Source organism: Ovis canadensis, chromosome X, assembly GCF_042477335.2.
Source record: "Ovis canadensis isolate MfBH-ARS-UI-01 breed Bighorn chromosome X, ARS-UI_OviCan_v2, whole genome shotgun sequence".
Taxonomy (NCBI): Eukaryota; Metazoa; Chordata; class Mammalia; order Artiodactyla; family Bovidae; genus Ovis; species Ovis canadensis.
The window spans coordinates 33,263,074-33,278,114 of NC_091727.1; the positions used below are offsets into that span (position 1 = coordinate 33,263,074).

A 15,041-nucleotide genomic window follows, 5' to 3' on the forward strand; every position below is an offset into this window, starting at 1 on the left:
TGAATCCACCTTTTCTCCACTCAGTTTTGAAGATGCAATTAATTAATTGTTTGTATGAATAATTAATCCCATATTGTTAGCCCTATTGAAAAAAGAGAATGAGGAACAAGAATGTATTTAGCCTCCAGAAGAAGATGGGAAAACAGAAAGCAAGAAGGAAAAGACAGTGGTGCCACTATGGGATATGCAGTAAAGCAGGAACTAGGATTTTAAAGACTTGCAAATTTTACCTAAGGCTACTCTGTTTAAGTTGCACAAATGGGTACAAACCAAAGTCGTGACCTGAAGAATGCTGGCGCATGACCACAAGTAGGAGGCTCTCTATCTTATGATCTATGATGAAAAATGGGTGGCTTAAACTAGTTGAGCCTTGGGCATGGGCAGAAAGTGAAAGTGAAAGTCGCTCCATCATGTCCGACTCTCTGTGACTCCAGGCCAGCATCCTGGAGTGGGTAGCCTTTCCTTTCTCCAGGGGATCTTCACAACCCAGGGATCGGACCCAGGTCTCCTGCATTGCAGGCAGATTCTCTACCAGCTGAGCTACAAGGAAAGCCCAAGAATACTAGAGTGGGTAGCCTATCCCTTCTCCAGTGGATCTTCCTGACACAGGAATTGAACTGGGGTCTCCTGCATTGCAGGTGAATTCTTTACCAACTGAACTATCAGGGAAGCCTCACCTCTAGAATTTGTTGCAATCCTCCAAATGATCACAGCTGGAGAAAACGTCAATATGTATAGACCAGTATCTCCTGGTTGTAAATACCAATATTTGTGAAAACTTTATCTTATATATCCTTTATTTATTTGTTCAAAATTCATGAGCTGAAAATGTGCTTTTCCCCTCCCTACTGTCACACAATAATTTAGTACTAGAATAACAATCCTCCCAGCATACCCAATGAGTTTCTTTGGTCCTCTTTTAAAGGATTTAATCTTCATAAATAATAGCTAAGTAAACTTAAGACACTTGGACAATTTCTTTAGCTTAATGTATTCAAATCCACAGTTGGCACTTCATTTCTTTTCATTTAAAAATAAATCAACTTGTCTCAATAAGCACTACATGAATACACACACCTAACAAAATAAATCAAAGCAACACATCTAAAATGATGAGATTCATTTGTTACCTTTATAAGAAATATGCCATTTTCAAAAATGTCTCAACATTTTTTTATTAAGTCAATATATATTTTAAGATAATTCACATGCAAGTACTTGAAGAAGGATTTCCAGATACAGATGAGAAACTTTTTTCAAGAGGATTTCCATAAACATATGAAAAACTATTAAATATTTCAAGAGCTTTTCCTTCAGAAGAGAAGTTTCCTGTCAGCTGTACCTAATATGTGATTTTATGTGCATGATTTCCTATGCAAACTTCCATGCCTTCTATATTCACATTGTAATTTTAGGGGAAAGCTTGGAAAATATTAACTATGACAACAAATTCAGTGACCTTTAAAGTACAGTTCCATAGATAGTGGTCCTTCTCTCCAATAGCTCCACTTCAATTACAAAAGTGAAAACCACAATGTAATGGACATGAAAACCTAACCAAAATGCCCCTGAAGAAGAGTTGTGCACTTTTGGAAAAAACTGAGAATCCTAACTTAGGCAAGGGACTACATCAAGACACTATTCAGACTCCAAAACTTGCTACTTATAGAAATTAAAAACAGACTTACTTGCTTTGTTTTTCCATGCTAGCTACCCTGAGGCATTCCCATCTTGAATTTAGAAGATTCATTTGTTCTTGCACTTCAGTTTCTTCATCTTCTGATAATTTCCCTGACCCAATCAGCTGACTCCCCAATTGGAGAACATTGCCAACCCGTCCCTGATGGGATGTCAAATCCATCATGTATCCCTGACAAAGAAAGAAGGTGATAAGAGTTAACATATTATGGAAAGCATTATGGTTTTGAATCTCTTTTTTTTTTTTTGCAATTTTAAATTTGTATTTAAATTGTATTCCCAGTAAAAGTAAATCCAATACTGTTTATAATATGAATTAATGGATATTAGTAGCTTAGGTCACCTTCTGCAGAAGCAGAGCCTGAGATCAGGACTTATATGCTAGTGATTTATCAAGAAAAAGATCCCCGGGGAGATCTGCAAGGGAGCAGAAGCAGCAGGAAACAGGAAAGGGGAGGGGAGGAGGCCAAGTAAGTGTGTCATCCCAGGAGAAGTCTCCGACTGAGGGGGTAGTGCAGCCTAATATCCCCTAGGTTCTGGAGTGTAAGTTCTATCTCAGCATTGACCTTGACCCAAGATAAAGGAGCTGGCCTTTCATATTCCTATAGGAGCCTCTGGCAAAATCAAGTCTCAGCACCTTCAAAGTGTTATTCTCCAAAGGAAAACTTCCAAAGCCGCCTACTGGAAAGCCAAATGCATGAACATTTATCTTGCTTCCATCTCAAAATAAACACTAAATTATCAGAATACAAGGATCTTATACAGTAACTGAGGCAAACAGATGGAATTATCATTATGTCATCTGCCCTATTTCATTAATCGATGTTTTGCTTTTACCTCGTGAGTGTGAAACTGTTCTTTCACTTCTTCTACATCATTAGAAATCTCTCCTTGTGCTTGCAATGTGTCTTCGGCTGAAAGGAGCCATGAGAGTACTTCTTCTAAAGCTGTCTGGTAGCTATCCAGGTTTACTTCTGTCTCCATCAATGGACTGCCAAATGGCTTGTCTTCAGGAGCTTCCAAACGCTGAACAATAAAACAAATAGGGTGTTATATAATTAGTATCTTTGCAGGCTGTTCCAATACATTAAATGATAAATCGAATGAAATATTTAAAATGCTAGAAACGTCCACTTGCATTATCAGAGACATGGACAGCAGACATACATAATAATGAGCCTGCATTTTAACATCCTCACAAATACATACACAGATTCTTAAATGGCAGCTGGAATCCACTTCAAATTAATATTTGATTAAAGTTCTCTGGATTACTATAAGGAGTGATTTGGTACATTATGTCTTAATGTTAAATGCCACAGATTTTCATCCATAGGCAAACTTTTTAATTCACATTTTGAGTCCTCTATATATACATTATTGGTATTATACTTATGTAATTTTTACAATGACAGTAAAGGAAACATCTCATCCCAAGATCCCCAATGAAATATTTCTGAAAATCTTCAGACCAGAAAAGTTATCAATAAGAAAATAAGTCAGGGAAAGGTATAATTAAAAAAAAAAACTTCATTCATACATCTGAAACTTCTAATGGCAGAATGACTTCTATGAATTAAGCCTTTTTTTCCAGAAGGCCATGGTTTAAATAATACGTCATTATCTTAGGCAAAGCAAAATATAAAGTATTTGCTATCAAATTTATTTAGCAGGATGTCAGCTGAGATTCTCAACGTTTGTAATTTCTCCTGGGATCCTAAAGCTGAAAACCCTGGTTACAAAGTGTTCATGATTCTAAAGCAAAGATCCAGGCCACCTATGAAGGAATTGCTAAGAAGGGACCACAAAACTGTCCCACCCTCCTTCATCTACTACCAAGCTCTAAGGTACATAAGAGGAAGCAAAGAGATTGAATGAAGAAATCTGGTGAGAAGGATTCCTCTGGAGAGCAATGCATGTCTATACCTTCCATCATCTCAAGCCAAGCAATGGAGACCTCAAGAGACCTATAGTGCAGATAGTACTTGACAGAATGGAATAGTGACCTCTAAACCTGGCTGTGTGCTTGCAGAGATTCAGGAGCTATGGAACCAGTACTACCAAGTGATAGGAGATAGCTCTTGGGATAACCTACATGCCTGCTGCTTTAACCTTAAGGCAATTATCAATATTAAAAAATCAGAACAAATAGGAGTATCTGCATAAATTTTTCTTTAGGTGAAGAACATGCATGGTAGGTGGCTGGGCTTTAGAAATCCTGAGGAGGACCACACTCAAGAGGGTTTCCTGCTGAGGTAAGGGACATAGGCAAATAAAGTAGTCAGGGCAAAAACATTGAAAAAATATTTGGAGAGGAATCTTCTCAACACCCTATAGATAGCAAGCAATCACTAGTCCCTAACAAATGGGATTTTGCAGAGGAAACAAATGGCAGTGTAGAACCACAAGAAGCTACTTGTGGGGGGAGGGAGGTCATGATGTTGCCTAGAGAAAATGCACTTTTCTGATGGTTCTTCTCTGCCATGTCTGCCTTGAATTTCCAGTCCCCAGCAATTCTGGGCCTTCTCTCCCACTGAGCTGCCAGAACCAACTGAACTGTGCTCTTCTGATAAATGTTCCAACTTTGAAACTTTAATATGATAAATTTCCTGAACGATTAAACCCTTTAGGATGAAAAAGCATAGAGGCAGTCTTTGGTGTAATCCCTTCATCAAAGGATGCATTCGTATCTGTTTCTAGAGAACTGACAGCAATATGTCAGCCTGTTAAGTCAAAATTATCCAACTTCAGGATCTCAAACAGAATATAAGTGTCAGCATAGAGCTAGTTGCATGGGCCCTCCCCAAGGTCAAGGCAAGTTCTGAAGGTCTTAGGGGTTACAACAACCTCCATGATGTATTCCTTTCCTCTATCCCCAAATAATGTAAATAATAAAAGTCATCAGTAGGAGAAAAAAGGTCACAAAAAGATAGCCTGGGAAATGTGTGCAGACAGAAATAGCCTCATGGTTGGAAAACCTGAGCGGTTTTACAATGCTCAAATGATCCCTTGCTTGTTTTATCTGCTTCTTGACATTGCCCCCTTAAAATTCTTAATAATTCTATCCTTGAACTTGGGTTTTCTAAGTTCAATGGAGTGATAAAATATGCATATGAGCAGAGGACACAGATACATTATGTGTCTCTTCCCCATTTGCATATAGTGTTTCTGGTGTCCTCTGAGCCTAGAATTCTGGTGGACCCACAATATGTGGGAGCTGAGCAGACTCCCATTGAGTGCAAGTGTCTATGACTGAATGATGGCATTGGCAGCCTCAGGAAATCATGGTTTCTGTTTGAACCAGAACTATCTTCCAGTGCAGAAAGAAAGCAATGCTTAAAAAAACAAAACAAAACCAAGAACCCAATTGTAACCTTTCATACTCATTTCTTTTCTGTGTTAGCCAACCATTTATGCTACAACCGATGACAGAGAAAGAAAGGGAAAGATAGGGCAAGATGATTCCTTTCCTTTCAACTCCTTCCTTACTTTATAGTAAGCTGAAGGCACAGAGCATAAGTAGAAAGTCCACCTATCAAGGAGTGAAATAAACACAGCTGAGTTAGTCGCACAATGTTTTCACGTTAAGAATGAAATAGAGATGCATATATAAGCTCTGAAATACAAATTGTGCAATGCTGGTGATTCTGCTTTAAGTTAAACGATCTTATATTTGCATTTACAACTGCAATTGCACAATATAACAATGGGCAGTAAAACTCACACTAATACTTTAAAATTTTAATTTTCTTTACTCAGTATGATGTTGAATAGCAAGTAAAAAACACGATGGCAAGTTGAGAGAAAAACCATAGAATAAAGGAAACAGCTTTATATTTTGGTCATTTGAACAGCACTTTCCTTCCTGCTTTTTTGAACAAGGGGCTCCAAATTTTATTTTTCACTGCACTATACAAATCGGTAGCCCTGGGTGTAGGTAGGGGGAAAGTACAATCAAATCCTGGATAGTGTGTCTTCCCTGGGTTATAGGTGAGAAGAGATAGGACATTTATTATGAACAGTAGAAAGTGGTTATAAAACCCAGGGACTCTAGAGTCAATCAGTTTTTGGATCTTAACTTGGAGCTGAGGTCTTGTCACCCTGGTAGTTACTTAGCTGCATCATCAGCCTTAGCTTCCTCCAATGTAAAATGAGAACAATAATATAATACTTTCCTAAGGTTGCTATAAGAATTAAAGGAGCGTATATAAAGCATTTGGCAGAATGTCTGAGCCTGCGTAAGAACCCAATACAGTAGCTGATAGCTCTAATTATTATTAGATTTTCTACACATAAGAACCATTTGGAAACATATCCTGCTCAAAGGTTACCTTCTTAAGTCGCTGTTCACATTTCAAGGGCCAGAAAATTCCTATTTAAAAAAATTACCCAGGAAACATCTAAGAGTAAACATCAATTAAATGAAACCTTTCTGAAACTGGAACCTCAACCTAGCTCCCATTTAAAAGTTCTAAAAATTATTAACAATCCTGAGTTCAAATAATCTTCTGCAAATGATAAATTGCAAATGACACTATTACTCAAGTAACACAACACTATATTTTACCATTGCACAATTTAGATTAAAAAAGTAAACACTTTATGATTTACTGATACTTACAGAGGCTTGAGTTTTTGGAGAAAATTTTAGAAGGCAAATCTTTATACTCAAGGACATGCTGTCTAGCACTCATAAATTCTGAATCTAAAAGTTTTGTCTGAGGATATTCATAAAACAAAAACTTTGCAAAGACAGCCATATTAAAGCTAAATTCAAACAGATAAGCTGTGTGAAATTACACACATAACTCATTATTTATATCTATAAATCAATTCTACATATATACTTGATTATGGTCAAAATTGTCAGTTAGGCTGTAAATAATTTCTTATTTGTCTAGACCACTGTTTTTCAAATTTGTAAGTCGTGATCCATCAGTGATTTTTAATCATTTCAGTGGAGATGTCCAGGAATAGTCTATTTAAAAATTAAAAGAATAAAAATACCAGTCTGTGTAATTTATATTAAGGACTAGACTGTTTTGTGATTTTCTGTTTCAAGTATGCATATATATGTATGTCTGTTAAATGTCTATGCATGCTCTGCATGATGATAAAAAAAATTATAGCTCATGGAACAAAACTGGAAATGATTCTAGAATTTCAGTGCAAGTAAATCCCATGAAAGAAGAAATTTGCTGAATTCCACATTTGCACATTTGCAATAAAACCCTTGGAAGAACATCTTTATATTCATCTTTAAAACAGAATTTTGAAACAAACAAGGACACACAGAGAGGCTTGTGCTTTTGGTCTTAGTTTCTCGAAATATGTATTCATTGTCTTACATATTTGATCTTAGCCTGTGACTAATTCAGACATATTACAATTAAGAATTTTTCTTTTTAGGAAGCTTGATCTTTGGTTTTTATAAAAAAAAAAAGAGTGATGCGTAAGAGATACCAATCATTTCATGAATGGAAGTGCCAGTATCATCAACTAGAACTAATTTTTTTCCCCTATGCTTTGATCTTATTTTAATTTCCATCTTTATAACAGTAGTTTAGGTTTCTCTGCAGTACATTGGACAAAAAATGATTCAGATGAGAGGCATAACAATGAATGGATGAAACAATTCTAGTTGTTTTCAAAATTAGGAACACTAAAATTTATTCAACATTATCCACGAGCTCCAGAGGCTTAATTACTACCCTTTTGCATGAAGAATTACTAGATATTGTCAACTACATTCCTTGAAGATGTTCCTAATGCATAAAGGTGAAGGAGTAGAGAGGGGGAAAGTAAAGTAATGAGGAAAGACAAATGGGTATATGTATTAGTCCTGCGATGTCCAGGACAAATGTCTGGAAACTCATTTCCAGTGACAGAAATTGTCATAATAAAATGGAGAGTGATAGCCCTGATACTACTCCAGACGTAAATATTTTTTAAAATCCACTTTACTATCTATCTGACCTTGGACAAGTTACTTAACTTCTCTGTGTCTCAGTTTCCCCATCTGTAAAACAAAGAAAATAAAACTATATCTCCGTAGGACTGCTTAAAACAGTTTATGTGATGAGGCATATAAAATGCTCAGCATATTCTGGTTTCCAAGAAATGTTCTGTGATGCCTGTATTTGGGGACCAATGTTCATTGAAACAGCAAATGGTTTTTATGAGGAAACACAGTTGAATGAGCTGTGTGTATTTTTAGAAGCATGATTTTGGCAATTCAAACTGAGATAAGTCATCAAATGGCAACATATAGGTAGTGAAACCAGCAATCCAGCAAACCACAAAGCTCTTAGAAAAATGGCTGGGACTCTTCCAGAGGGCACAATCTATCACTGAGTGGTTTTATATTTCTGCTGAAACTCATCTATTTTGGCAACTTCCCCAAATTCAACCTTAAAATGTGTTATGAGTTTTAACCTGGATAAAAAACAGTTTTATTGTTCTTGAATGTATAAATGCTTCAAGTACATTTGAAAATGTTATCACTTAGCTCCTTTAAATGTGTCATACTTCGTTTTTATAGAGTCTCAAGTTAGTGCATGAATGGTGAATTGTTTGGTGTATTCTATAATCTTTTTATCCTTCAGTGAAAGATTATTTGAAAGCTAAAGGATTACAGAGGGATAACCAAGTGGTTCTTTTACTAAATAATAGAGGAACAGTTCAGAGGAACCAGGATTAGTATCTGGAAATATTCTTGCCACATTTCCACTGTGTTTCCTCTGAGATATAACATGTAAACCAGGGTATTATTCAAAGTATGAAAAATGATTACAGAAGTGATTTATGAGGAATTAATCCATCATGCAACACTGTACATGACATTCACTCTAATGATGTCAGAAATAGGTAATTTTTAATATTGCTTGCCCCTGAAATTCAGTTCAAAGTTAAGCCCTAATGAGGATTTAGGAAAAATTATGGGCTGCTGTATGGCAATAGTAAAACAAAAATCACAACAATAACAACTACATCTATAATAGCAATAACAACAGCTGCCATTATTTATTGGGCACTTAGTGTCAGTCAATTTGCTAAGCACTTAATGTGCATTCTATCATTTTTCACCACAACAGGTCAGGATGACAGAAAATAGCAGGATGAGGAAACAGGAGCAGAAACATTGGTCACAATGGTAATTGGCTGATCTAGTATTTAAAACTAGGCTTTTTAGACACTAAAACATACATCCTTAGTACAATTTGATAAATCTCTACTAGGAAGAAACAGAATCTATGAAACAGTGCTTTTGCAAAATATCCTACTATGTGCTGTCTGCTCAGTCGCTCAGTTGTGTCCAACTCTTTGCAATCCTATGGACTATAGCCCGTCAGGCTCCTCTATCCATGGGGATTCTCCAGGAAAGAATATTGGAGTGGGTTGCCATGCCCTCCTCCAGGGGATCTTCTCAACCCAGGGATCAAACCCACATCTTTTATGCCTCTGTATTGGCAGGTGGGTTCCTTACCACTAGTGCCACCTAAGAAGCCAATATCCTAATATAACTTATTTAAACTGAAATAAAAATGTACTTACAGCTAAGAGTGGTGATGGATGTTAACTAGACTTAGTGTGATAATCATTTTGCAATATAAACATAAATCACATGTATACTGTACATCTGAAACTAATATGATGTTATTTATTAATTATATCAATAAAATAAGTAAAATTATTAGATGAAGTGATATTCTAGATTCATAAATAAATTTATTGAACTACCATTCTAACCCAAATCTCCTTCATCACCTGGGAAGGATTATAATTTCAAATTATAGTAACTGTATTGCAAGCTATCATATGCCAAAGTATATAAGATGTGTCCATTTATTTATATTTTAAAAATTTTTTGTATTGGGATATAGCCAATTAAAAGACAATGCTGTGATAGTTTCAGGTGAACAGAGAAGGACTCAGTCATACATATACATGCCTCCATTCTGCCCCGAAGTCCCCTCCCAAGATGGGTCCATCTAAAGAAAGCTAAAAGGAGTTGATAAGTTGACCAAAGTTATTTTTATTCAGAGCACAGTTCAGCTGAGCAACTTTGCCTTTTTATTTTAAATTACTTTTTTTTCTTGTGTTCATCTCTACAAATTCAGAGTCAATGGTTTCGAAACTACTAAGAAAACACCTGGACCCCATTATGTCGGTGAATCAGAAATCAGATGTAAAGTTCAAAATGATGCCTTCAAGACACAGACACCAAAATCATACAGAAGACGGGGACAGCAGAAAGGCAAGCATGTGACACAGGCCAGGCGGTGAAGCAGACTCTCTTTCATAAGATGGAGGAAGCTGAGCAAAAAGTAAAGCTGACATCAGTATTTCCCACAAGAAGGCAGGTGCCACATCCACTCCTTGAACCCTATACCCTCTACAGCTACTACTACTTGTCTGTGATTTTCAATGTCAGCAAAGTTGGTGTTGTTCACTATTACAGACTGTCTCACCGAAATGCAATGTCATGCTTAGACGTTCTGTTTAAGAACAGTATATCAACTGTACAGACATGTGTGTTAGACACACGTGTATATTTACATTCAAAAAAATCTCATTCAAAAACCTATTTTAAAAATGGATCTGGAATCTAAAGTGTTCACTTTGGTACCTAGAAAAAACCAGCCACTGCAAAGACTGCTAGTCCTACAGTATCTATTCTTCTCCACGTTCATTTTTATAGTCACAGACAGTTGAGGGGACTCTTTGGCTACCCAGAATATAAACCATGGTTCCCAGCCTCTCCTCTAACTAGGTGTGGCATGTCACCAAATATTGGCCAGCGTGCTAGGATGTGTGTGGCTTCTTAGTCAAGACCTGAGGAGAACAGATATATTCGCCTTTTGGTCCTTTTCTACTTCCTGCACACCATGATGCAGACGTGAGGCTGAGCTATCCTTGATCATGGGGATGCAGATGGTTAAGGGGATGAAAGAGCAACAAGGCAAAAGGGCCTCGGTCCCTGAATGATCAGGGTTCTCCTCTGAAGCCTGGATCACCCACATCTAGCCAGTGAAGTGAACAGTTCTGAAAGAGAAATAAACTTATTTCTTAGATAATCTATCACTAAATTGTGTCTTGGTTACCTCCATAAAAATCCACAGCCCCCTCTACTACACTACCATGCCTTAAGTTTCTAAGGGATGAGACTTTACCATAAAAACATAGATATTTATAAGAGCTAATATATGATTCTAAAATAAATTTTCTATAGTAAAATCCTATGTCTGTCTGATAATACATCTCCTCAAAAACACACTCTCAGTGAAGGCCATAGTTCATTTTCCTTCATCATTTTCAATCCATTCACCTTTCACTTTTTTCCAATTAATGGAGATATAATTGATACAGAATATTCTGTAAGTTTAAGGTGTACAGTGTGTTGAGTTGATGCACTTCTATACTATACTACGTGTGTGCATGCTCACTCATGTCCTACTCTTTGTGAGCCTATGGACAGTGGCCCACTAGACTCCTCTGTTCAAGGTATTTCCCAGGCAAGAATACTGGAGTGGGTTGCCATTTCCTTCTCCAGGGGATCTTGCTAACCCAGGGATCGAACCCATGTCTCCGGCATTGGCAGGAGGATTCTTTACTGCTGTGCCACCAGGGAAGCCTATGTTGCACTGCAGCTTTAGCTGATTCCTCCATCATGTAACATACTTACCATATCTCTTTTTGGGGTGAAGACATTTAAGATCCACTCTCTTAGCAACCTTCAAATATAGAATACAGTATGTGCCTTTACATACGACACAAGCCCTTATGTTCTACGAAAACAGAGACCCTGCCTCCACATGTAATGGAAGAGACAGCACAAAAATAACTAATAAATATTCACTGAATTAAATTGTTTTGGATAGTTGATTTTTATTTATCAATCATTTATCATTAAAACTTGTTTGTTCTTCTAATTTATGTTTCATATAAAATATATTTTAACCAACTTGTTTCACATGCAAGCAAAGTAATGCTCAAAATTCTCCAAGTTAGGCTTCAATAGTATGTGAACCAAGAACTTCCACATGTTCAAGCTGGATTTAGAAAAGGCAGAGGCACCAGAGATCAAATTGCCAACATCCGTTGGATCATAGAAACAGCAAGAGAATTCCAGAAAAACATCTACTTCTACTTCACTGCCCACACTAACTCCTTTCACTGTACAGATCACAACTGGAAAATCTTTAAAGAGATGGGAATACCTGATTACCTTACCTGCCTCCTGTGAAACCTGTATGCAGGTGAAGAAGCAATAGTTAGAATTGGGTAGGGAACAATGGACTGGTTCAAAATAGGGAAACAAGTATATCAGGCTGTAAATTGTCACCCTGCTTATTTAACTTAAACACAGAGTACATCATATGAAATGCCAGGTTGGATGAAACACAAGCTGGAATCAAGATTGATGGAAGAAATATCAACAGTCTCAGATATGCAGATGACACCACCCTTATGGCAGAAAGTGAAGAGGAACTAAAAAGCCTCTTGATGAAGGTGAAAGAGGAGAGTGAACAAGTTGGCTTAAAGCTCAACATTCAAAAAACTAAGATCATGCCGTTAGGTCCCATCACTTCATGGCAAACTGATGGGGAGACAATAGAAACAGTGAGAGACTTTATTTTGGGGGCTCCAAAACCACCACAGATGGTGACTGCAGCCATGAAATTAAAAGACGCTTGCTCCTTGGAAGAAAAGCTATAACAACAGACAGCATATTAAAAAGCAGAGACATTACTTTGCTGACAAAGGTCTGTCTAGTTAAAGCTATGGTGTTTTTAGTAGTCACGTATGGATGTGAGAGTTGGACTGTGAAGAAGGCTGAGCGCTGAAGAATTGATGCTTTTAAACTGTGGTGATGGAGAAGACTCTTGAGAGTCCCTTGGACAGCAAGGAGATCCAGCCAGTCCATCCTAAAGGAGTAAGTCCTGAATATTCACTGGAAGGACTGATGCTGAAGCTGAAACTCCAATACTTTGGCCACCTGATGCAAACAGCTAACTCATTGGAAGAGACTGTGATGCAGGCAAAGACTGAAGGCAGGAGGAGAAGGGGACGGCACAGGACAAGATGGTTGGACGACATCACTGACTCAATGTAAATGAGTTTGAGCTCTGGGAGATGGGGAAGGACAGAGAAGCCTGCAGGCTCTAGTCCATGGGGTCGCAAATAGTCGGATACTGCTAAGTGACTGAAAAACAACAAACCAACTATCATGTTTTAAAAAACGGGAGCATCATGGTAGCATATATCCATGATTTTAAATCTGAGGTTAACATACACACTACTATATATAAATCAGATAACCAACAAGCACCAGCTGTACAGTACAGGGAACTGTACTCAACACTTTATAATAACGTATAAGGGAAAAGAATCTTGGACAAATATATATGCATGTCTAACTGACTCTATTGTACATGTTGAAACTAACACATTGTAAATCAACTCCATTAAAAAAATATAATACATCGTAATGACAGAATAAAGGAGGGAAAAACCAGATGATCATTTCTATTGATGTAGAAAAAACATTCAACAATTTCCAACACCCTTTCATGACAAAAACACACAACAGTCTCGAAATAGTAAAGAACTTCCTCAACCTGATAAAAGATATTAAAAAAAAAGTATGTACTTCTTTCCAATATTTCTTTTAATAATTTATGTGTTCATTAGTTCCTTTTCTATGGCAAAGTCTCTTAAGCCTAAGGAAGTTTAGAAATAAATAACAAAGGATTTAAATAGAAACAAAATATCCAATAAACAAAACAAAATACCCAATAAGGAAGATATCATTAAAAAAATAAAGTTTACAATCAGTTTTTGGATAAATATCAAAAAACAACTATGTGAAACAACTTTCTCCAAAATTAACTTGGTAGTTCATGAAGGATTTCCAGTGTAGTTATTTTTTTGCACACATTAAATCATATAACTCTTACAACCATCCATAGAGGGGCCCATTTTCCAGATGAGGAAAACTTGAGCTCACACCAAATGATGCTTGAGGACAAATCAGACTCCCTACGTTCCTTCTTGTCATTCTGAAGGGCTGGAGGAATATTATAAGATCCACAGATTCCAAAGAAGGAAGATGAACTCTGTGATATTTTTTGGTATGTTTCAATAATTTTAAAAGTCAATATTTGGTTGGAATTCATATAAGCTGGGAATTCAAACAATCAGGGATTTTCTAAAAGTAATTTTAAAATAAGACAGTTACAAAATATCTAAGAAGACCAAATCAATTCCTAATGTTGTTTTCCTCAACTCGATCTTACCTACTTTAAAGTAGGCCTAATGCAAATATACCAAGTCTTACTTATTTTAATCAGTCTTTTATAAATATCTAAAACAAATATGACTCACTGGATGATCCTGAGCTGAAAAGCATTCATAAGCATATTGCTTTAGGCAAATGATTTTTTACTTACCAAAATATTTGAAAATGGGCTCATTATTTTCCAAGTTTGTATGTATTTACATAAATAAATTATATAAAATGTATATAAAGTTCCAGTTATAAGTAACATCTCCCCAAAAGACTACTGTCAATAGAGTTTACTATAACATACAGAGAATGCTCAATAGTGAGCTATGAAGGAAATTAACCATTATGCGTTTCCACGGAGCCACTGAAAACTTCTTGCTTTATTTCTCAGAGTATTCTTAGCTATTTATTCATTTGTTCAACAAGTTATCAGATTAGATTCCACCAAAATACACAAACCTGACTACAGCTGTACTCATCCTAGCCTCCTCACTTCGTATTTCAAAGGAGAATCTTACTCTATTATATGATCCAAGGATGCTTAAACCTTAAACTTTTGCTGTCAAGGGCCAGATAGTGAATACCTCTAGTATTGCAGCCCACTGCAGGCCACCTGCACCTCCTCAGCTCTGTCACTGCAGACTGTAGCACAAAAGCAGATGTGGACAGCACAAAAGCAGATGTGGACCACACAAAAGTGAATGCGTCTGGAGGCGTTCCAATCAAACTTTGAAGTACAAAAAACAGGTGCCAGACTGACTTAAACCCTTAACATGCAGTTGCCTTTGCTTGATAATTTGCTTCCTATATGAAATCTCTTATGTTCACAGACTCAAGAATTTCTAACAGTTAATTATCTCTTCTCCCACCAACCTCTCCCCCTCAAACCGGCCCTACTGGGTGGCTCTGCCACTCCACTGAAGGACCAAGCCAGCCTCCTCTAAAATCTCACTGCCCTCCCAGGCCCCACCCCCACTCCTGTGTGCATCAGAGTTTCAAAGGCATCACTGTGCACAGAACCAGTGCCTGCCTTCAGGAAACTTCAATTTGGTCT

General features: G+C 37.0%; 1 protein-coding gene across 7 annotated transcripts in view; it reads right to left on the reverse strand.

Annotated features, from left to right (window-relative positions):
• Positions 1 to 15,041, reverse strand: part of DMD (dystrophin) — a 2,687,035-nt gene that overhangs the window by 1,624,410 nt on the left and 1,047,584 nt on the right. For all 7 annotated transcript variants that reach the window (XM_070291485.1, XM_070291489.1, XM_070291490.1 and 4 more), the window contains exons 10-11: positions 2,536 to 2,724; positions 1,689 to 1,870 (exon numbers count right to left, since the gene is read on the reverse strand). In XM_070291485.1, the coding sequence (XP_070147586.1) occupies positions 1,689 to 1,870; positions 2,536 to 2,724 (371 nt within the window). The remainder of the gene's footprint in view (positions 1 to 1,688; positions 1,871 to 2,535; positions 2,725 to 15,041) is intronic.